Here is a 24,933-nt window from a genome sequence, read left to right on the forward strand (position 1 = left end):
TTTACCTCATAGCTGAAAACCTCAAGTGATCATTGATAGGCAGGCCCTGGGGAAGAAAGCACCACACAGCCAGCAAGGGCGGCAGCCTGGCTCTGAGGTGGAATTATGTGCTTCAAGCAGGTTGGAAGGTAAAGAGGCGATGGTCCTCAGAATTCTTAAAGACGCTACCTTTCCTTCTGGAAATGCACAGTCCACGTTGTTGTTTCTTATAAGTTCTCATGATCTTTCACATGGCGGTTACTGATGAAAGCTGCATCCATATTATTGTTTGGCATCACTTTAATAATTATTGCATATATTTCACTAAGTGAGTCGTTAACTTCTAACCAGGAACATTTTAAGGCTTGTGTTGCAAAAGAAGACCTACTATTGCTAACAAATTATAAAAGGGATTTCTATATTCCTGAGCCACGTGGACCTCAGCTTTTTAAAATATCATCATATATTTTATGCTATTCGATGAACAATGAATTGTGTTTTGTTGTTGTTTTAGATGAAAGGCTCAGGTTTTATTAAAAAATAATGTTGGTTATTGAGTAACTGAATTATTTAATAACTTAAGTCACTGATGAACTGAATAACGTAACTCCAGTTGTAAACTACTGACAGTGCTGTTTGGAATTTCTATAACATGTTTCTTTTGCACTCTCTACAGGAGAAACGGCTTTCTGTAAGCTTAACTGGTGATGGCACACATGCTTTTGTCTCAGTTCATATTTTTTCATTCTGAATATCTTCAAAAATTTTCATGTCTTTAATACTCTTCAAATATTTCATTTTGAATATTTTTTCTCTGGGAGTTCTAAAATTTGGGAGTTTTCCCAAGTTTTGCTCATCAAATACTGATATTTCTAGAGCATGATAGGTCAGGAGAAAAATTCATCATCAGAGTTAGAGCAGAAAGATTCCGATGGGAGAAACTAGATGAGGAATTGTATTTCGAGGGTAAAATGTCCTACTAAGGTCATTCATAATGACTTTTAAAAGGTATAAAGTCCTATTCTTATGCTTTACTCTTCCACCTCCTATTGTACCTCCTTATACAACAGTGACATTCTTTGCCCTGTTTCCTTTCTTTCTGCCTTCCTTCTTTTATTCCTAATCAAAGGTTCCCATCAAAAGCAGTAACTGTTAGTGAAAAATGTAATGCTTTTTATTGTTTTATTAAAATATTACAATTTAAACATTTTTAAATGTTTTTTTTCCAGAGGGAAACAAAGGGCTTTTTCCTGCTTTCAGGCATGAGTCATGTCACTATTCAATGGGATGTGGTAATAGCTCTTTACATATTCTTCAATTGGTGTCATGGAGGTATAGTATTTTTCATCTCTCTCTCTCTATCTTTTATTTAAAAAATAGAATATTGAGTGATTATTATTTTCAAGGCATTATGCTAGTTGCTCTGAAGAATACAAAAGTTATTAGATTGGGGGCCGAGCCCGTGGCGCACTTGGGAGAGTGCGGCGCTGGGAGTGCAGCGACGCTCCCGCCGCGGGTTCGGATCCTATATAGGAATGGCCGGTGCACTCACTGGCTGAGTGCCGGTCATGAAAAAGACAAAAAAAAAAAAAAAGTTATTAGATTGGGAAAATTTATATGTAGATAAAAGTTATATGGAATGAAATAGAAATGGTCCACCCTCCCTCCAAATGCAGGATTCCTTTCTCCAATATCCTTGATGATCAGTCCTCTAAATCATATGAGTATTTCCACGAAGGAACTTATTACTTTGAGTTGGCATGTTCTTTCTTCAGACTATATTAAGTGTTATGAGAAATCATCAAATATTTGAATTTAATTCAATTCCACAAACCATTCATTGATGGTTACCATGTGCCAGGCTCTGCGCTAGCCTTCTATTTCTCCCAACAACTTCATGCAGTACTATCAAGTGCTATTATTATTTCTATCTTATAATTGACACAAATATCTGGACCTATTTGGTTGGGCATCTTTGAGGAATTCAGGAAGGGGATTGTCAGAAGTTCAGGCAGGGCAGAAGTTGGCATTTGGGAGTTTCTGTTGGGGACAATAGTGTCCTGGGCAGGTGGCAGAGGTTCAATTACTGGAAGATAAACATCACCAAGGCAGGGTTAGAATAAAGTTTTGCAGACTAGCATGGTGACAAAAGCAAAACCATCATTTCTAGGTTGGGACACAATTATATTGAAGATATAGATGTAGTCTCATCCTCAGAACTAGAATCCCTCAGCAGGATGATGTTAGACACTTCTAGAGTCAGATCAATAGCTATCCAAGAAGGTTTAGGGGAAATAAGACACTAGCTGTCTTTTCCAGCTTCTTGAAATATGCAAATGGTAAGTAGAACTTCTGTTTATACATTCAAGTGATTAGTATATACAGAAATAAGACAAAAACCCCTGTGACATGGTCTTAGAGACCTTCTAGTTGCCCATTAGAAATTTTTTTATCTGTTGCTGTTCAATCTGTTATGAATATTTTTAATATCATCCAGATTACGGTTTTTTTTCAAGTTTTCTACTAGAATATGTCATTCCTTTTCAATAGCTTTGCAGAAATAAAAAATATACTAAGTTTATTATTCCTCTAACCAATACAATAACTCTATTACAAAGGGAAACTTATGTTTTTGTATGACTTGTTCTTATATAGTCCATTTTGACTCCATCAATCACTGATTTTTTTTTCTTTGTACTGAAAACCCATTGACTAAGTAATTCACTCCTGAATGTTGTGAAGCTCAGTGGTCCAGTGTTTCTGAGGTTTTCCTTTCTTACATTTTTGTAAAACAAGATAGCATTTGTCCAAATATGAAGTCTTCTCAGATTTTTGACATTTTCTATGTATTCTCAAAGACTACTCACAATAGTTTCATTATAGTATCACATATTTCTTTAAGGTGCTAGGGATACAGTTTGTCTAAACTGGAATTGTTGAACTTATTTAAAGTAGCCAGATACTTTCTTAAAACTTCCTTTTCATGTCTTGTCCTTTTTATTTTATTTCCCTATTGATGATGATGGAATTATTTTTATCACTGCATTAACATTTAAATATTTATAATTTATATGTAGATGTTCATTATACAAATAGAAATATTTAATTACATTTATATTATACAACGAGTTAATTCTTTAAGCTTAATGTTCTAAAGATAAGGTCCTTGATGTTCCAACTCAAATATTGACCTTTAATTTTCACTATTTTGATAAGAGTTAAAGGTAGTTTAATAAAGGTATATTCAGAAAAATCCTGCAGTAAATTTGGTAGAAACTTTAGTATGTTTTCCTTGACATATATTTCATTTTATTAATATTGCATTGAATTGTCATTTGACTTTATAAAAATAATTTTAAATGATTACTTTTTGGTTATTAAAGTAATGTATTCATTATATAATTATTAAAACACAGAAATATATCATTAAAAATAAAAAAATTAACACAGAGATTATCATTATTAGTATCTCAGAGTATTTCTCTTTCATTCATCCATCTGTTTACTTCTTTCTATCATTGAACCTAAATTAAATATGCTATTTTGCAACTTGTTTTTTTACTTAATATATTCTGAACATTTTCACATATTACTAAATTAATGATGAATTCTGCATCGTTATTTAGCACTAGATTTTTGTCAGTGGCAAGAGTATGATTTTATTCATCATATTTATACTTTGCTGATACAAGTAGCCTATATCTAAAAAAGAATGAAAGCCCGAATAACTAGAGAATGGGTTTCAGATTCTGAAGTACCAATGTTATTTCTAATCTTACTTTTGAAAAATGGTGTAACTTTATAATGCCTCAGTTCTCCTCTTTAAAGTAGGAGAGTTAATTTACTCTTTAGATAATTACAGAAGGTTAAAGGCTGACTCTAGTCTTGTTTCATGCTGCTGAATATCAATAGAAGCATGATAAAACCACACTGTAATAAACTAATCAATGAAAAGATACACTTAGTCCCAAAACTTTTTTTCCAATGGAAATCATTTAATTAACAGAAAAGAATAATTTTACATGCAATAGCATATTCTTTTGAATCTCTTGTTTTAACATTTTACATAGAAGTTATTATTTTATCTATTTATTTCCAGGAATTACAAATATCAACTGCTCTGGCCACATCTGGGTAGAACCAGCCACGATTTTTAAGATGGGTATGAATATCTCTGTCTATTGCCAAGCAGCCATTAAGAACTGCCAACCAACTAAACTATATTTTTATAAAAGTGGCATCAAAGAAAGATTTCAAATCACAAGGATTAATAAAACAACAGCTCGGCTTTGGTATAAGAACTTTACAGAACCACATGCCTCCATGTACTGCACTGCTGCATGTCCAGGACGCTCTCAAGAGACACTGATATGTGGAGAAGACATTTCTTCTGGATGTAAGTGTTGGGGAACCTCCAAAATGCAAACGTAAGCTAGTCTAACAACTAATTGGTAATTACCAGTCTTGTCTAAAAATAGAGGCAAAGTGATATAGATCACTTCTTCGATTGGTTTAACACAGGGGCCACAAAAACAAATATCTCCAAGGGCCACATTGGTGAACTATATGAATGCTACTGCCCAGATCCAGCATTCGTGGGACCTGGTATTCCCAGATTTTTGACTCTACAAAGAAAGACAGAAATATGAATTTTTTGTGTGAACTCTTCCGATTTTAAAATGTTGCCAATTCATTCAAAAAACAGTTTGGGGGCTGGCCAGTTAACTGAGTTGGTTAGAGCATGGTAACACCAAGGTCTAGGTTTCTATCCCTCTACCAGCCAGCTGCCAAGAAGAAAAAACAAAAACAAAGTAATTTTTCACTACTAGCCTGGCCAAAAATGGCATACGTGAGGGCCGGCACCCTCAGATTTAAACTGTTGCTCTTTTCACCTCTTTTTCACTTATGTTTTTTATTTCTTTTCCAAACTAATATCATCAGTCTTGAAGTAGATCCCATTGAGAAGTTTTGAGGTCAAGATTTAGGGAGAGTTGCAAAACTACCTTTGTGTTCCCGTTGTACTTCTTAATAGCTATGTAACCTTGGGCAAATCTCAAGGGTAACCAATTTGAGCCTTAATTCCTTGTCTGTAAAATGAGGTTAATTATACTGGTTACATTAAGCCCTGAATTTCAATAATTTATCATAAACTTTAAAATACAGCAACAGTGCTTGAACCTTAAAAATTCATCCTTTTGACAAAACATGAGGAGGTTCTCATACAATCCCCTGCTCTTAATTCCACTGCTCCAATTGCGGATCACTGTTTGTTACTGTAATTATTAAGAAAAAATGTAGTCAAGTTACTCTTAGAAATATAGGCTAAATTTAATTTGTGTTTATATTATTATGAAGGCGTTTAAGTTACTACAGTAATATGAGTTGATTTGTGGAATTGGACAGATCAATAAGTTCAGCACTGTCTTAATCCTGAGATTCATCCTCTGTGGCACCTGGGCTTATTTTCAGTGAAAAATAAAGGACTTTGGGTCTTTGCCTTGCTCCCTTCCTTCATACTTTTGAGAATCAAATCTGAGTTCTTGCTTCTTTCACACCTCCAGACCTTGGCTGAGAAGAGCCAGACCAATGTCACCACTACTGCCTGTTCTATATAGTGACCTCCTAAAAAGCAGGAGCCTTCCTTGTTCTGTAGTGAGGCCATTGTCCTACTTAACTGGGCAACTGATCATGCATAATTTTCAAAAGAGACAAGAACTACAGAAAGTGATGGGGGTGAGTTGAGGAAGGAAAGTAGTAAGTTTTGGAGCCAGACAATAAAGTTGGTAAACTGATGCCTTAAACATGCTAAACTTGCCCTAAATTGTGGAAATTAAACCACAAGTAGACATCTTATCTGATATATGAAATCTCCTTAAATTGTCCACATCCTCAGGAAACATAACCATCCCTCAGTGCTTAAATACTTTACTATTTATCCTTTGGGGGTGGGAGTGAGAGTGGAGAGAGTGTATCATTTCTCCAGAGAACAAATAAGCAACTTCCACAGTTATGGGAAAAAGATTAGTTGTTAATTTAAGCCAGAAGAAAAAAAGAAGCGAAATAAGTATTGTCTCTGTTAAAAGACAAAATTTCAACATATTTAGTTTTTAGATCTAATTGGCTTTTATTTGCCATTCTTGAATTGGGCAGCATTTCATTCTATAAAATAGACAGGTACTCCACTGGGCATGACAGAACAGTTGGTTTTTTGTAAGGTAGGAACAAAGAAACAGAATAATAAAAAAATGGATTGGTTAACACCATGTTATTTCAGGTTACTTTTCTCGTAAAGGTTAAAGCAGAGGGGACTTCCTTATACCAGCTCAGGTTGACTGGGCCGTATCTGATTGGTTTCAGTGAATCTCTTGTTTTCAGGAAAAACTGGTCTGTTTGGGGTTTTACCTGCTTTCTTAAAGTTTCAGTTTGATTACATGGCACTTAGCATAATCAACTCCATTTTGGTTTGGTCTGTTGGGGCCTAGTGCAGGAGCTCAGTCCAAAATGATAACCTCCTACAAATTTTAACACCTCCTTCCTTGTGTTGTAGTTTGTGGACTGATTATTCTCAACAGCTCTCCCAGTGTTGGCTGAGAGGCCTCTCTGCCCCCAAACCCAAAACCAAGCCATGGTTAAGATAAAGGAAACGGACTTTGCTCCCCTTCTAGGACAACCTAATAGATACACAGTCTCTGCTGATGACTGCTTAGAAAGAACATCACTCTTTCCATTTAATTTGTGAATTGTAACTCCTTACTTAGATCTCTGGTTATGAGTATGAAAAAGTAACTGTCAGGTAAAAATTTACTCAAACCTCTGGATTCAAGCTGAACTATTCTTGGGTTCTGCAGTCTTAGCAAACAAAACTTCCTATTTAAGTAGGTCGTAAAAAGGTTTTTGAGGGTTTTTGTGGCATTCTAGAAATCACATTGCTTTCACTGGACCACTTTGATCACAGGATAAAGCTCCTGTGAGCTTTACTATGTCAACTTATCATCGCTATTTTGAACAAAAAAGATTATATGTATTTTTTTAGACTGGAGGCAAATCATAAAAGACAAGATAAATGCGTCATTGCTTTCTCTGAAAAGAAATCCAGATATATTTAAAAGAAATCCAAATATATTTAAAAGTTTGTGCTTTAATGTGTAACTTGTAAAACATAAACCATATTGTCACAATTTCCATTTTTAGCCATAGTCTTAAACACTTCTTATATTCTTATCTGTGATTAAATGCACACATATAATGAGAAACTTGTTCTGACAGAGCCACACCAATCATGGGATAAAACACTACAAGATATCTTTATTTATGTAAAAACAGCAAAGTAACATAAACCATACACCATTCATCATGGTTCCACTTAATCGTTTATTTAAAATTTTAAACATCTCTGACTTAAATTTAGCCATCTTTGACCTCTACCTATAGTGATGAAAGCAGATTTGTTATCTAATAAAAGCCCCTGAATATTCATCTTTAACATTGCTATTAAGTATCATTACTACACAGTTAGGCTGGCCTGCACCGTCCTTGGGTAAGGAATGCAGAGTGGTCACTGCCAGACATTGTGCCTGTCTTCATTTTAGTCCTTGTTATCATCTTATTAATTAAGCCAATCAGTTCATGGAATGAAATTCATTGAGTGGTTACCAGCATGAAAAACATGTGAAATGCCTGAAATATAAAGAAGAGGGAATCATAGTTCTGCTTTCAGGAAGCTCTCAGTAGAAAATAATCCTTGGCTAGACTTTGAATTAACAAGAATCCTGGCCTGTGATTAGTGAGTGTCCCAATAATAGGGCAGGGGTGAAATGGGTAGGAAAAAGCAAAAACTCAAGCCTCCTCCTTTGTCTTTCAGGACATTCTCTAGTATCTAGTTGTATAGCAAGTTTATTCTTGGATATTGAATAATCTGGCAACGAGATCTAACAACAATCTGATGTAACTCTTATTACCAAAATCCTTACTCATTTGCTAATTTGATACATTTAAATGACATCCATTATTGTTTTGATAAAATTTTTAATATGCTTTATTATTTTACAAGTAACATTGTTGATAAATGATTTGCAGGCAAACTGAAAGAGTGCGTTTGTACTTAAGATAAATCTTTTGGTGTAGCTTCAGGTGCATAAATATCTTTATGAGCCCCCATTTTTCATTTGTTTTGTCATTCTTAGAGTGGTCAAGTATCTCAGGCAGTATTTCACATGTAAGGACAAGATGAGAGAGCCATGCCTGAAAAGTAAATATATAATAAACAGTATACATTTCCATACTTTTTTTCAATCTTGATTTTAGTTATTTTTTAATGGATATTACTGAAAATTTCAGATGCCCTCCTATAGTTCTTTGGGTTTCATAGGCTTCAGAGGCCCCAAGGGCTCAAACGGTGTCATCAGAACTCTCTCATCTTTTCCGGTCTCTTGGGTTTTGGTTTCCCCTATGTTGACTTTATTCTTAAATAGGCTAAAGAGTGATAAAAAGACTGTTTTACTATGACAGCAAGATGGCCACCAGCAACTCACAGCTCACATGCTACTCAGAGACAACAATTTCAGGGAGGAAGAATGAGCCTCTTTTACAATGGCTCCAGCAAAAGTCCCCTGGAAAATTCTAATTTGTTAATCTTGAGTTGTGCACTCAGTCCCAAGGAAAGTTCTCTGATTATCCAAAAAAAAAAAAAAAAAAAAAAAATTTCTCTGATTAGTTAGCCTAGGTCAAGAGCACACTTCTATGTAGAGCCTAATGATTGACAGCCTAGTAATTGACAGGGGTGGGGTGGGTGTGAGGGAGTTGGGGGATGTCAGTTCTCAAAAGGGAAAAATGCTAGTGGACAAAAAATAAAGATGTTCTCCATAATATGGCCACCTGGAGAAAAAGCTGGGTGGTAGGGGTTGGGTTTGGGGAGAGAATGGGGCAGTGAAGAAAAAGCCTTGAAAGAATTCTGTGAATACCAAAGTTCAAAAAAATTTTTTTTCTTGTTGTGGCAAAATATACATAACATAAAATGTACCATTTTTACCATGTTTAAGTGCATAGTTCAGTGGCGTTAAGTACTTTCCCCTTATTGTGCAACCACCATCGCCATCTATCTCCAGAATCCTCTTAGTGCAAACTGAAAGTCTGTACCCATTAAACAATAACTCCCACTCCTCCTCCCCACAGCCTTTGGCAACCGCCATTCTACTTTCTTTCTCTATAAGTCTGACTACTCTGGATACTTTGTATAAGTAGAATCACACAGTACTTGTCCTTTTGACTCTGGCTTATTTCACTTAGCATAATGTCTCCAGGTTTCATTCATGGTGTGGCATGGGCCAAGATTTTCTTCCTTCTTAAGGCAGAATAATATTCCTTTGTATGTGTGAGCACCGAGCTTTTAGAGTGAGTAGGGAATATGTGTCAGAGAAGGAGATAGTATGCCAGAGAAGTAGGAAAAAACTATGAAGAGCACTTTCACAAGAGCCAAAAAACAGAGAGGTTTCAAGGAGGGAGTGAGCAAAAATATTGAATGCTGCAGAGGTCAAGTTCAACGACAGCTGACAAGAGATCGTGGGGTTTGTTGAAAAGAAAGTTGTGAATGGCCTTAGCAACCGTGGTTTTGGTGGAATTGTGGGGACCAAATCCTGACTGTTTTGGATTTGAGAGTAAATGAGAGGAGCTGGCTGGTTAGTTCAGTTGGTTAGAGCGTAGTGTTGATAACACCAAGGTCCAGAGTTCGGTTCCCATACAAGCCAGCCACATACACACACACACGCACGCACGCACACACACACACACACACACACAAATAGTAAATGGGAGAGGAAGAATAATGAACTCTTTAAACATGTTCAGCTGTTAAGAAAAGGAGAAAGATATAGTGACAGCTGAGGGGAGACAGAATTTGGGAGGAGCCTTTTTGGGGGGATGGGAGGAACTTGACCATGTTAGTCTCCCCAAAGGAATGGAGAATATAGTGACGTATATGAAGGAGAGGAGCAATGTGTGACGGCAGAGTGTCTTGCGAGGTGAGGTGGCAGAGATGGAATGAAGAGCAGGGCGGTGAGGAGTGCTGATTGGCCTGATTTCCTAAATAAAATGGACAGTCCATCAACTGACTACTTCATAAAGAACTTCATGTTTCTTATGGCGGCTCCTAAGGGATATGTTTTGTTGCAGATCCACCAGATGTTCCTGACGAGGTCACCTGTGTCATTTATGAATATTCAGGCAACGTGACTTGTACCTGGAAAGCTGGGAAGCCCACCTACATCAACACAAAGTATGTGGTGTATGTGAAGAGGTAGGTTCCTTCCTCAGCTTCCTTCACATAAGCAGTTCCACTCCAGTTGTCCAGCCCAGGATCTGCCTCCAGCAGAGATCCAAACAGTTAGCCTCAAACAGTAAACATACACCCTGATTATCCCCAACTTCCTAGTTATGCTCAGTGAAACTACCAACAACCTTTTCGGGACATTCATATTTTCACTCTGTGGGGCAATGTGTTCTATGATCTTTTTTTTTTCCTCCAAATTTTAGTCCTCTTTTGTGTTCTTTGATCTTTCTGACCTTTTTATTCACTGGTAGGTAATTGGTAGCAGGGGCCCAACGTGGTACGGCAGGGCACAGTTTTAACCCTTTGCTGAAATCCCAGCTCTATTCTTGTTCTAGGTTTTAGACAACTTAATGTCTCCAAATTGTTATTTCTTTAAGATGGGCCTAAAAATAGAACCTAATGTACATGTTTTTTCTAATTAAGTGGAATTTAGCTTTTAAAGCATGTAACATGGTGCCAGGTCCACAGTTAGCACTAAACTCATGAAAACTATTAATTGTTAATAATGACCCTCAGATCTTAAATTTAATGTCTCTATAGGTTGACTGACTTTCCAAGATTGCCTGATACTAAGGGGAGTAGGGGACCAGATCTCAGGGTGTATTTAAGGGATGCTGTATATTTCTTATCATTATGGAAGAGAATAAACTTCCAATGTGTTGTCTCTCTCCACCTGTTAGATACTCAGAATAATTTTGATTAGGTGAAAAATAAAAAGAAATTTCTTTAATCAAGAAATTCTGTGTAAAAACTAGACAGATTTTATGAATACATTGCTAAACTTCAGCTTACCAGAGGCATTCCCTGGGCATATCATTCTCAGCCAGGGTTAAACAGAGGTGTGGTCAGGTACCATGAGACACTGATATCAGGGATAGGTAGCGTCCATGGATAAATATACAACATGCTGAGTACTGTTCCCTGTACTTGATGTGTATTATGTCTCAATTCTCAACTCAGCCTTGTGAGGGAGCTATTATTATTGTTCCCATTTTACAGGTGGCTTGAAGAACTCACATGACCTCTCCAAAGTTACTTGGCTAAGAAGAGAGATGGGATTCTAACAGGGGTCTCTTTGGCTCTGCAGTCAGAGACTTACCCCCTTGACTCCAGGGTGAAATATTTACCTGGGGTGAACAAAGGCCATGAGAACCAGAAAATTAGAGTCTCATTGCTAAGTCAACTTTAGGAATGTGAAAATGAGGGCGGTATGGGACCAAACCCCACACTTCAAGCTGTCAGAAAAAGTATGTAGTGCCAAGTTGACAGAGAAAGCCTAGTGCCTCGAGGATTTTTACTGTCTCCTGGAACCTGGAAGTATCTCATGGACCTACTGATCCTTTGGTTAGTTAACTCTATTTCTCTCTCTCTCTCTCTCTCTCTCCCTCCCCTTCCTTCCTTCCTTCCTTCCTTCCTTCTTTCGTTTTAGGTATAACAGCTTTATTGAATACAATTCATCTTATTTAAAGTATACCTGCTAAAGGCCCCTCTTAATATTATTGCATTGGGAGTTAGATTTCAGGTTTCAACATATAAATTGTGGTGGGAGTGGGAGGGGACACCCACATTCAGACCACAGCAGGGGGTATTAGAATATTATAATGACACTCAGGCTAACTCCCTAGGCTAGTTTGATTTGCTCTTACATCAAACCTAACTGATTTGGGAAAGGAAAAGATTGATTTAAAGCCATAAAAATGACAGGATATTATAAACAATAATTTTATTCACATTATTTTCAAGTAATAAAGTAATTTTGGACAAATCTAGAAAGAGATGTTGAAAAAGACTAATTTTCTAGCTATTGTATACTATTGTCAATAGTAAATTCATTTGTTAATCTAAACTAGAATGTAAGTTCAATGTCGGCAAGAATTTTCATTTGTTTTTTTCTTTGCTGTATTGATTAAGCCCAGAATGGGGCCTGACACATATTAAGTGATCGATACATACTTGTTGACTGATTATTTTAGCTAATAACTAGAAATAGATATTTCCTGCATTCTCCCTTACAGTCTAGTTCAATAATAATAATAGTACAGTATCACACATATTTTAAAAATTGTTTTATCCACGGTCTTTCCTAAAATCCAGCAGTAAACTATAGCCAAACTCTGACAAACCTAACCCAAATTCTGAACTGATGGAGTTCAGACTAATGGGATTTTATCATATTTTAAAGAGGAGGTAAGGATGTGAAAGACTAGCATAAAAATGAATGTTCTTCTCTAGCAAATTCAAAGCATGAGTTCCTGGAAGCACAAATTGGAACAGAAAACAAACATTTATTCATCTGATGATAATTGGAAACAAACTCATAAGTTACAAAAACTAGAGAAGAGAAAGTCAGTTTCTCTAACTAGCAAAAAGATCTTTCCCTCCAGGAAAAAGTTGACTTCTAATAAATGTTGTGGCTGGGGTAGTATTTATCAGGTTTAAAGAAGTTCTTCTGATCCTGGGTTATGACGGTATTTTTCACTTTGGCAGAAAAGAAGAGATCAGCATTTGCAAGGTTTCACTTCTAACTCATGTGGTGTTTTTTCCCATAAAATCACAAATACCTGCCTTGAGAAGCCTTTTACCTCAGCCCACCCACTAGTTTCACCAGTGGCAGAAAGGCGGTGTTCCCTCTATGGCAGCATAGGGGCCCTCAGGGGCCTCCTGGTGTTGGACTAAAGTACTGTAGAGGAATTATGTCTGTGTTGCTTCAAGACTTTCTTTCTCCCCAGCTCCTTTGTGGAGCCCCACCGGACACAGACGTATAGTTGTTCATATACTCTCTTCTACCTCCTGTATTTTACTATATATCAGTGGGTGGTGATAGGAAAAAAAAAAAAATACCCCACTTCTGCTAATAAACATCTACCACTGTTGTCCCACTGTCCTCAGCAGCTTCATGTAAGTATGTTTTTTCTTTACCTCGGGAACTCTTGTAGTGTCTGACACAGTGCCTTTTACTGAATAAATACCTGAATGAAAATGAATGAATAATGGCCCCGCATTCTGTTTCATTCAAGTTAATTTAGCAAATCTTTATTTAGTGTTTCATGTCTTCCTGACACTGTTAAACTCTATAGATTAATAAAAAATAATAGACACCATCTCCGTGTATAACAAGCTCATAAACTTTTTAGAATAACACTAATGGTGAAATTTGGGGGGACCATGGAAAATCACTAGGGCAAACATTTTTAGATTAGATATCACTTTAATTTTATTTACATTTTTAAATTTATTTTTTATGTTTGTTTTTTATTTTTATAGATTATACATATTCATGGGGCACAGAGCTGACCATCAGCATCTGTGCCCAAGATGCGGTGATCAGACCAATACTATCAGCGTGCCCACCACCTCAAATTGCAATTATTCCCCATGTCCCCCACCCGACCTCTCTCTGAACCCCCCTCACTGTCCTCCCCTCCCCTCACTGCCCCCAGCAACCCTAGTTCATCTCATTCCCTCTGCAAGTCCAACACACCACTGTGTCTTTCTTTCCTTCCTTCTTTCTCTCTTAGCTCCTACTTATGAGTGAGGACATGAGGTATTTTTCCCTCTGTGCCTGGCTTGTTTCACTTAACATAGTTTTCTCCAACCTTATCCATGTTGCTGTGAATGACAGAATTTCATTCTTTTTAATGGCTCAGTAGTATTCCATTATGCATATATACCACATTTTCCTTATCCAGTCGTCCCAATGGACATTTAGGTTGGTTCCATATCTTGGCTATTGTAAATAGAGCTGTGATGAACATGGGAGTGCAAGTATCTCTTCGACATGATGATTTCCATTCCTTTATGTATATGCCCAGAAGTGGGATTGCTGGATCATACGGTAGATTTATCTTTAGTTGTTTGAGAAACCTTCATACTGTTTGGTTTGATGACTGTACTAATCTACAGTCCCACCAACAGTGTACAAGAGTTCTTCTTTCTCTGCATCCTTGCTAGCATTTGTGATTCTCAGTCTTTTTTATTATAACCAGTCTAACTGGGGTGAGATGATATCTCAATGTGGTTTTACTTTGCATTTCCCTTATGATTAGTGATGTTGGGCATTTTTTTCAAGTACCTATTCATCATTTGTATGTCCTCCTTTGAAAAATGTCTATTCAGCTACTTGGCCCTTTTAAAAATTGTGTTATTTGTTTTTTTTACTGTGTAGTTGTCAAGTCCCTTTGTATATTCTGGTTATTAATCCCTTGTTGGACATATAGTTTGCAAATATTTTCTCCCATTCTGTAGGTTGTCTTTTCACTCTGTTGATTGTTTCCTTTGCTGTGAAGAAGCTTTTTAGTTTGATAGAATACCATTTTTTTATTTTTTATTTTCTTGCTTGTGCTTTTGGTGTCTTATTCATAAAGTGTTTGCCCAGTCCTACTTCCTAAAGTGTTTCCTCTACATTTTCCTTTATTAGTTTTATAGTTTCAGGTCTTACACTTAAGTCTTTAACCCATTTCGAGTTGCTTTTGGTATATGGCAAGAGGTACAGTTCTAGTTTCATTATTCTGCAAATGGGTGTCCAATTTTCCCAGCACCATTTATTGAGAACATACAACAATGTATGTTCTTATTGCCTTTGTCAAAGATCAGTTGACTGTAAGCGGATTGATTTCTGGGTTCTCTATTCTGTTCCATTGGTCTGAGTGTCTATTTTTATGCCAGTACTGTGCTGTTTTGGTTACTATAGCTTTGTAGTATAATTTGAAGTCAGGGAGTGTTATGCTTCTGGCTTTATTTATTTTTTGCTCAGGATTGCTTTGGCTATTTGTGGTCTTTTGTGTTCCACATGAATGTTAGGATCATTTTTTTCTATTTCTATGAAGAATGTTATTGGTATTTTGATGGGGATTGCATTTAATCTGTAGATCACTTTGGGTAGTATGGAGATTTTCACAATGTTGATTATTCCAATCCAAGAGCATGGAATGTCCACCTTTTTTTTCTTCTTTAATTTCTTTCAGTAGTGATTTGTAGTTCCTTTGTAGAAATCTTTCACATCCTTGGTTAGATTGATTCCTAGTTATTCTGGTTTTTTGGTGACTATTGTAAATGGGCTTACTTTCTTAATTTCTTTTTCTGTTGGTTTGTTACTGGAGAATAAAAATACTACTGATTTTTGAGTGCTGATTTTGTATCCTACAACATTACTGAAATTGTTCATTAACTGTAAAAGTTTTTCAGTAGAGTGTTTAGGTTTTTCTATGTAAAGGATCATGTGATCTGCAAACAGGGACACTTCCACTTTGTCTTTTCCAATTGGGATGCCCTTTATTTCTTTCTCTTGCTTCATTGCTCTGGCTAGTACTTCTAACACTATGTTGAATAGGAGTGGTGGTTGTGAGCATCCTTGTCTTGTTTCTGTTCTTAAGGGAAAAGTTTTCAGCTTTTCCCCATTCGGGATGATATTAGAAGTGAGTTTATCACATATGGCTTTTATTGTGTTGAGATACTTTCCTTCTATACTGGTTTGCTGACAACCTTTATCATGAAGGGATGTTGAATTTTGTCAGATGTTTTTCAGTGTTTATTGAAATAATCATGGTTTTTGTCCTTGATTTTGTTGATGTGGTATATCACATTTATTGACTTGCCTCTCTGGGATGAATCCCACTTGATCATGGTGTATGCTTTTTTTGATGTGTTGCTATATTCTGATTGCTAACATTTGTTGAGAATTTTTGCAATTGTATTCATCAATGATATTGGCCTGTAGTTTTCTTTTTTTGTTATATTTTTGTCTGGTTTTGGTATCAAGGTGATGCTGGCCTCCTAGAATGAGTTTGGGAGAATGACCTCTGTTTCAATATTTTGGAATAGTTTGAAGAGAATTAATATTAATTTCTTTTTAAAGGTTTGGTAGAATTCAGTGGTAAAGCCATCCAGTCCTGGGCTTTTCTTAGCTGGGAGACTGCTGATTACTGCTTCAATCTCATTGCTTTTTATTGGTCCATTCAAGTTTTCTATTTCTTTTTGGTTCAGTCTTGGTAATTTGTATGTGTTCAGACATTTATCCATTTCCTCCATGTTTTCAAATTTGTTGTTGTATAGTTGATTATAATAGTCTCTAGTGATTCTTTGTAGTTTTATGGTATCAGTTATAATGTCTCCTTTTTCTTTTCTGATTTTTATTACTTGGGTCTTCTCTCTTCCTTTTTTCATTAATCTAACTAATGATTTATCTATTTTGTTTATCTTCTCAAAAAAACAACTCTTTGTTTCATTGATCTTTTGTATCATTTGTTGGGTCTCTATATCATCTTGTTCTGTTCTGATCTTAATTATTTCTTTCCATCTACTATTTTTAGGATTGGATTGTCCTTGTTTTTCTAGTTCTCTGAGGTGGTGTTAGGTTGTATATTTGAAATCTTTCTATTTTTTTTTTCTTTAAAAGATGACCAGTAAGGGGATCTTAACCCTTGACTTGGTGTTGTCAGCACCACACTCTCCTAAGTGAGCTAAACAGCTATCTCTAGTAGGGATCCGAACCCATGGCCTTGGTGTTATCAGCATCGCACTCTCCCAAGTGAGCCTTGGGCTAGCCCTTAAATCTTTCTATTTTTTTGATGTAAGTGTTAATTGCAATAAATTTCCCTCTTAGTACTGCTTTTGCAGTATCCCACAGGTTTTGATATGATGTGTCTTTGTTTTTGTTGGCTTCAAGAAACTTTTGATTTCCTATTTAATTTCTTTTTGGACTCATAGGTCATTCAGGAGTCTGTTGTTTAATTTCCATGTATTTGTATAGTGTCCTGAGTTTTGCCTGTTATTAATTTTTAGTTTTAATCTGTTATGGTCTGAAAAGGTGCTTGAAATGATTTCAATTTTTGAAATTTGTGGATTTGTGACTGAATATTTTCTACCCTGAAAATGTTCCATGTGCTGATGAGAAAAATGTATATTCTGTAAGCTGTTAGCTGAAATGTTCTGTAGATAATCTGCCAGGTCCAACTGGTCTAAAGTATAGTTTAAATTTTGTCTTTCTCTGTTAATATGTTGCCTGGATGATCTGTCCAGTACTGAGAGAGATGTGTTCAGTTCCCCCACTATTACTACATTGGGAACTGTCTTTTTCTTTAGGTCTAATAGTGTTTGCTTTATATATCTGGGTGCTCTGGTGTTGGTGGCATATATATTTACATTTGTTATGTCTTCTGGTTGGATAGATCCCTCTATCATTATATAGTGGCTTTCTTTGTCTCTTTTTATGGTTTTTGGTTTAAAGTTTATTTTATCCAATGTAAAAATAGCTAATACTGCTCATTCAGGGTTCCATTTGCATGGTATATCTTTTTCCATCCTTCACTATTCATCTGTGTATGTCTTTACAGGTGAGGTGAGTCTATTGAAGACAGCATATAGTTGGGTGTAGCTTCTTAATCCAACCCATCAGCCTGTGTCTTTTGAATGGGAAGTTTAATCCACTTACATTTAGGGTTGTTATTGAAAGGTATTGTCTTACTCCTTCCATTTTATCAATTTTTGTTTAGATATTTTAAATATCTTTTGTTCCTTTCTTTCCCTTTTATTATTCATCTTCAATGTTTGTTAGTTTTTTGAGGTGGTAAAATTTAGTTTATTTTTACTTTCTTGTTTGCATTTGTGTTTTACCAGTGGGTTTTGTTCTTTCTTGTGTATTTGTGGTAGTGATTATTGTTTGAAGTTAGTTTAGCAAATATTTATTTAGCATTTCATATCTTTCTGATACTGTTAAACTCTAGAGATAAAAAAAAAAGGCACAATCTCTGTATGATAAGATCATAAACTTTTCAGAATAACATCAATGGTGGAATTTTCAGGGACCATGGAAAATTAGTAGGGCAAATAATTTTAGATTAGATATCATTTTAGACCTCCTAAAATCAGTTGCCTACTCTGCCAGTTCATAAGACCTACTTATTTTTGTCACATCCTCTTCTCCACATGCATGTTTAGTTCTTACATATGATTCCAAATATATTTAAGGCTGTAATGTTAGGTTTCAGTAGTTCTTTTAGGACTCAGTAAGCAGTTCATATTTTTTTTTTTTTTTTTTTTTGTGACCGGTAAGGGGATTGCAACCCTTGGCTTGGTGTTGCCCGCACCACGCTCAGCCAGTGAGCACACTGGCCATCCCTATATAGGATCCGAACCCACAGCCTTGGCGCTCCCAGCACCGCACTCTCCTGAGTGAGCCATAGGGTCAGCCCAAGCAGTTCATATTTTAAAATCCATTTCCTCACTGATTATGAGCCCAGAGAGCTAAATGGGGCTGGAAACAAACGCAGCCTTGTTGACTGGCGTCACTTTATATTCATGACCACTAACCTCAACTGGGCCCAGAGAACCTACCAGTAGTCTTACTACCAGTAGTGTTACTTTCACTAGCCAAGTCACTCCCCCACTAAACCAGATAATTATTTCATTGCTTTTTCTCACACCTATGGCCTCTAATATCCTCCCTTCCTCATTCTTTATTGATGACCTGCTTCCTTTTTTACTAAGAAACCAGGATAATGAGAAATACCACAATTTCCCTCACCTATTAATGCATTGACATCTGTACCCATATACTTGAACTTAACTTACTATGGATGAACTACCATTGGCCTAAGGGCAATTTTCCACTTGCATACTAGATGTTACCCTTCTGCCTACTGAATGACATTGTTCCAACAATTTTCCTCTTTCTTCTGAATCATTACCTTCTTTATCTTTACTGGATCATTCCCATCAGCTCTCAAACATGCTGTAGCATATGCCTGTTTGAAAAATATAATGCTTCCTCAGTCTCTCCTCTTCACTGCCTTATTTCTCTGTTCCCCTTTATATATATAAAAAAATCCTCAAAAGAGTTTTCTTTACTGTCTGTCTTTACTTTCTCTCTTCTCATCCTCTCTTTAATCTGGTTTAGTTGCATTTTTACCCTCACCACTCTACTGAAACTGCTCTTATCGAAGCCACTAATGGTTTCCCCATTGCCAAAGTGAGTGTTTTATTCTCCACCCTTATCTCACTTATTGGAAGCATTCACTTTCAGGAGTATTTGGCTTAGCTTTTCACTTCCTTCTTTTGGCTTTCAGGACACTACTTTCTTTTGTTTCTTCTCCTGCCTTTCTGGATGCTTTTTCTCTGTCTCTTTTGCCAATTCCTCTCCATTTCCAGTAAAGTAATAGTGACCCAGAGCTCTATCTTGGGGCCTCTTATTATCTCTATCAACACTCATTACCTAAAAGGTCTCATCCAGATTTATGGCATAAAATTTCCCAGTTTCTACCTCCAGTCCAAACATCTCCCCTGAACTGCAGCTGCCATATAGCTAACATCTCTTTCAACATTTTCTAGTAGATGTCCAAAAGGTGTCTCAAAGTCAGCATTTCAAAACTGAACACCCAGCTCCTTCTCCCCAGACTTGCATTTCCCGTCTCAGTAAATGACAACTTCATCCTTCCCATTATTTGTGTCAAAATCACTGGAGTCCTCCTGGATTCCTCTGTATAATGCCCTTCATCCAATTGATCAGCAAATCCTTTTGGATCAGTTTTTTAAAATCTGACCTCTTCCTGCCACCTATACTACATTCCTGGTCAAGCCTCATCATCTCTCACCAAGGTTAGTGTAAGAACTTCCTAACTGTCCCCTAGTCTCCACTACAGTCCCTAATTCACAAGTAGTCAGAGTAATCCTTTTCACATGCACCTCAGATCCTGTCACCCCTCTGCTCAGAACCTCCCAGTTCCCTAAGAGATCAAAGCCAGATTCTCTGCAGTGACCCTATGTGACCGTACAAGCCTTTTAAATCTCCCCTTCTTCAAAACTCTCTGATATCATCTCTAATTCTTTTCCATCTCCCTCCTACTGGAAACTCACTGACCTTGCTATTGTTTGAACAAGCCAAGCAAGGTCCTGCCTCAGGGCCTTTGCACACTAGAATGCTCTTCCTCCAGAAAGCCACAGAGCTTGTTCCTTTACTGCTCTAATGTCACCTTCTCAGAGAGGTCTTCTCCCATCTCTCTCTGAAAAAAAAAAAAAAATCCCTCACCACGACTCCCAGAAATTTCTAACCCCTTACTCTATTTGTTTTCTAAACATTTATCACCACAGAATATATTATATATTTATTTGTTTCCACCAAAATGTGTGTTACATGAGAGTTGGACTTTATCTGTTTTGTTCATTGTAGCCCCAGTGTCTAAGTATGTGCTTGGAACACAGCTGGTGTTAAATAAATATTTGTTGAATGAGTGATTAAATAAACAGAAGACACTAGTAACCATTATAGCGGCCAAGGGATGACTTCCCCTGTAACTTCCTGAATGTTCTCTGAAAAATCAGCTGACAAACACAGATTAATAGGGGGAAAAACCATAACAGATTTATTTTAACATGGGGAGGGGCAATGCACAAGGGAATCATGAGAGTAATTTTCCAATAACTCAATAAGGTACTGAAACTTACATACCAGTTTTTCATAGGGAAGTGGGGGAGAAGAGAAATGTAGACAATTCTTTTGAGGGACAGTAAATGATTAAATGAAATTTGAATGAGCATGAGAGGCAGATATTATTTTGAGAAAAGATTTATCCAAGTGTGGTGACCTCCCAGTCTGTCCAGTCTGTGGGGGTTGTTCTTTCTTAGTTGTCTAATGAGATTCCTTGTTTTGGAAAGAAGCTTTCTTAGTCAGATAAAGACATTCCAGAGAAAGTCCCTCTCTTGGGGTAAGCAGGGCAAGACAAAGTTAGAGGTACCTTGATTCTGAGACTTATTTCTGGGTCCTGTTAATTTTCAAAGTGCTCAGCATTCCAAAGCACCATAATTCAGGGAATAGTTTTCTGTGCCACAACACATCATCACTATAAATCGTCATTATTTATTGAAAATTTATTAATTATAACTAGGGCTAGATGCACAGGGAAATCAGAAAAATGTAAATTGTGCTGACCCCCTTCAATGAATAATCTGTTATATATTAGTCTACGAAAAAAAGAAATAGAAATAAATTAAAAAACTATGTAATATACATTTCTCTAAGGGATATAGGAAAAACCACAGTGTTTTTCCTACTCTCTATTCTCAACACAATACTTCTGACACCAGATGTGCATGTGTTGGGGGCATTGGGGGAAGGAGGTCTTCGCACACCAAAAATTTCTCCAGCAGACACCAGCTGGGTGTCTCTAATTCAATTCAATTCTGACACTATCGACCTAGAGATAGCATCAAATCCCACAGGTTAAGGGCTCTGCCCCACAAGACTGCACCCACTTCAGATGCCAGTCACAAGCCCCAGGTTGTGTGACCTGTGCTTCTGAACAACTGGCTAAAAATCAGGATTTCCACAACCCCCTCCCTGGGTTTGATTAATTTGCTAGAATGTTCACAGAACTCAGGGAAACACTTTACTTATGTTTCCCCATTTATTTTAAAGAATATTATAAATATCAAAAGACAAAATTACAACAAATTTAGTTAAAGATCTCAATTTACTTTGTTGTGATTCTAGAATTGGGCAACATGTCACATGAAATAGAATAAGTGTAATGAACCAAGCAGAGGAGTTTGGTTTTATAGACAGAAAATGCTGAAGAAAGCAGAAACACAGAACAAAAAATGGATTGGTCATCTCAAAGTTTCTCTCCTTGTAGGGGGGAGTCAGGAAGTCAGACAACGGAAAAGTAACTGTGTAATTAACATCAGGTTACTTCAGGCTATCTCTTTTGTGTAAGGATTAAAGCAGAGGGAACTTCACCTTTACGCCAATTGAAGATTTAAACAGGCCTGTTTTGGAAATTGGCTGTTATCTCTCTCTCCTGATTTCTGGACAGGTCAGATAACTACTTAAAAATGTTGGTGACTGGAAATTTAGCAGGAGTGACTCCATTTTGACTTTTAGTCTGGTCTTTTGGGGCCTAGTGCAAGAACTTAGACCAAAGCAATGGCCTCCTACAGTTTTTATTTAACATGAAGGATAAAGATGAACAGTTGGATGGAAGAGATGCACAGGGCAAGGGATATGGGAAGGGGCGTGAAGCTTACATGCCTTCTCCAGGTACATACACTATAGGTATCTCCACGTGTTCAGCTACCCGGACACTCCTTGGACCCAATCCTTTCAGGTTTTTATGGAGGTTTTTGTTAGGTTCAGTGAAACAGAGAAAAGAGAGAGAGAGAGATCCAAGCCAGGTACCATTTCAGCAGAGAAGGTTTATTCCACCAGTGTGGAGGGGAGACCAATCAGATCAGCTCCCACCCCTGTACAGACTAAAAAAGGTTTTATAAGGTTTGAATTAGAGGAAGGGCCTTGGGTGGTCATTTTTGCATAAGAATCCGTTTTGCATAAATTCTGGTTTTTCTCAGAAAGCAAGGGGGTAAGGGAGGGGGAAGTTGATTAACATGAGATAGGGAGGGGCAAGGGGGAAGAGGGTGGAAAGTTGATTAACATGGCTGTGCTGATGCTGGCCATGAGGTCTTTATTACATAGGCATGATTGATTACGTCACTGGCCATTGGCAATTTACTCACCCTTCAGCCCCTCTCCCTTTTCTGGAGGTGGGGGTGGAGTGAGGAGTGGGTCTAAAAGTTCCAATCCTCTCTCATCATGTGGTTGGTTCCTCTGGTAATCGGTTCCCATCCAGAGGCTATCCAGGAAACCCCAGTCATCAGTTGTCTTAACAGTATACAAAAAGACACATCACTATGGAGATTCCAAGGGTTTTAGGAGCTGTGTGCCAGGAACCAGGCAGAGACCAAATATATATTTCTTATTATATCACAGTATCACAAGTTTTATGTGAAAATAGTCCTAACATGTAGGCATTCGTTATTACTGGATTCTTCAACTAAAACAATGCCTTGTGGTCTAAGTACTAATCTGGGGTAGACTTTAAAAGCAGAATTAAATTACCTAGTAACTATGGTTAATATCAGTCTGAAAGTACATTTCCATTTTGACTTGCGGTCTCAATATGTGTGGTAAGAGAATTAGCCACAAACCAATTAAGAACATGTATGTGGTTTTCTCTAACTGGAAAATATTCAAAGATGTCCTACTTACCACTTACACAAAGCAGCCCATTTCTTGTTTTCACATCTGAATTCTTATTTAGCATGAATCTAGCATGCCTTATAATAAGTTCTCTGTTAATGTATTTATGTTCCATCTTCAGAAAAAATATAAGGCAACTATGTAAACATCTAAATGTAATGGCATGATTTAACTTTAGATACAATCCTATGAAAGAAATTTCATTGGTTGAAATATAACAATTTTTAAAGTTTTATTTGTATTCTTCAGAATGTGTAGAAGTCACATATCATAACTTTTGATTCATAATAATTATTGTTTGTTCAATGAGTCTTGTTAACAAAAGACAATGAGATCCATGGAAGAAGAAAAAAGAGAAAAACTTTATATCCAGAGAAAAAGAAAGAAAATTTAAAAAAAGAAAGAGAATCTGCAGACTGAGGAATTGAGACCTCCAGGAAAGCAGCATGTGCTTTCTGAAGGAGGGAGGCGGGGAACTGGTTTTTATGCCTTGCGGGGTGAGCTTCACGTACATATTTAGCAGGTTTGGAGGAATTCTGTGAAATATTATGAGGGAAGTCATGCTTGTACAGTAAGCACGCATGTAACATACGTCCCATATTCATTTGGGGGTGGAGATTTGTTATTAAAATGTGGTGAAATTTGGCTCCTGACACCAGAAGGTAACTATAAGGCACAAAGATTCTTTGTGCAGACTCAGTAAGCCCCTGAAGCTGGTTCAGAGGATGCAGTGCTTGTGGGAGAGAATTGTGTGTGAAGCCGATTCTCTGTCCAGGTGGAGTTTCAGTGGGCCCCCATAAATGAGGGGGTTGGTGAGGTTGGTGGCTGGCCAGGTGGACTGTTGAAGGTCAGTGTGGAAATTTCCCAGCTGTAGCCGATTTGACATTATCTTCCAGGAGCTGGTTTCTGATTGATTACAGAAAGAAAACTTCATGATAGTCAATACCAGAGCATATATATTTTGTAAGCAGGGGAATCCATGTCTAATCCCCTATCCTGCTATGGACATTTAGTTCCATTTGGGAGTTATAATGTTTCTTTTCAGCCACAGGGAGCCTGTTTTATCTCCCTGTTTGGGTTTAACAGACCTTTGTTATATGTGAAGCCGTTAGGTCCTTACTTTCTTTTCTTATTTGCTCATCTATCTCATTAACTCATGATAACAACAACAATTTTACCATTCCTATTTTATTGATGAGTAAATTCAAGTATATTGAGATTAAATAACTTGCTCCAAGTCCCACGACTTATCATGCTGAAAAGCTGGGATTTGAGGTTAGGTCTGTCTCTAAAACCTGAGCCCTGTGCTTTTAGTCGTCATGATGTGTCCTTCTTGTCCTCTCATGATGTTCATAGTGACCTCACTGCTGATGTGAGGAAAGAGGAAGCATTGGAAAATGGACTAGAACTTAAAAACCTGAGCCGAACAAGAGTAGTTGCTGCACCTGCAGCTTTGTAGTCCCCTCTTGCCCGCAATGACTGACAGCCTTAGAAAAATTCCTTTTTATTATTGGAAAATAATGGATTACACATATTTGTGGGGTACAGTTGAATATCAATACCTGTGCACTATGTGAAGATCAAATCAGGATAATTAGCATGTTCA

The 24,933-nt window shown here is 37.0% G+C and overlaps 1 protein-coding gene across 1 annotated transcript in view; it reads left to right on the forward strand.

Annotated features, from left to right (window-relative positions):
* Positions 1–1,241: 1,241 nt before the first annotated feature.
* IL23R (interleukin 23 receptor) overlaps positions 1,242–24,933 on the forward strand; it is a 75,138-nt gene continuing 51,446 nt past the window's right edge. The window contains exons 1-3 of the mRNA XM_063107092.1: positions 1,242–1,311; positions 4,079–4,375; positions 10,147–10,270. Of these exons, the coding sequence (XP_062963162.1) occupies positions 1,242–1,311; positions 4,079–4,375; positions 10,147–10,270 (491 nt within the window). The remainder of the gene's footprint in view (positions 1,312–4,078; positions 4,376–10,146; positions 10,271–24,933) is intronic.

Source organism: Cynocephalus volans, chromosome 8, assembly GCF_027409185.1.
Source record: "Cynocephalus volans isolate mCynVol1 chromosome 8, mCynVol1.pri, whole genome shotgun sequence".
NCBI lineage: Eukaryota > Metazoa > Chordata > Mammalia > Dermoptera > Cynocephalidae > Cynocephalus > Cynocephalus volans.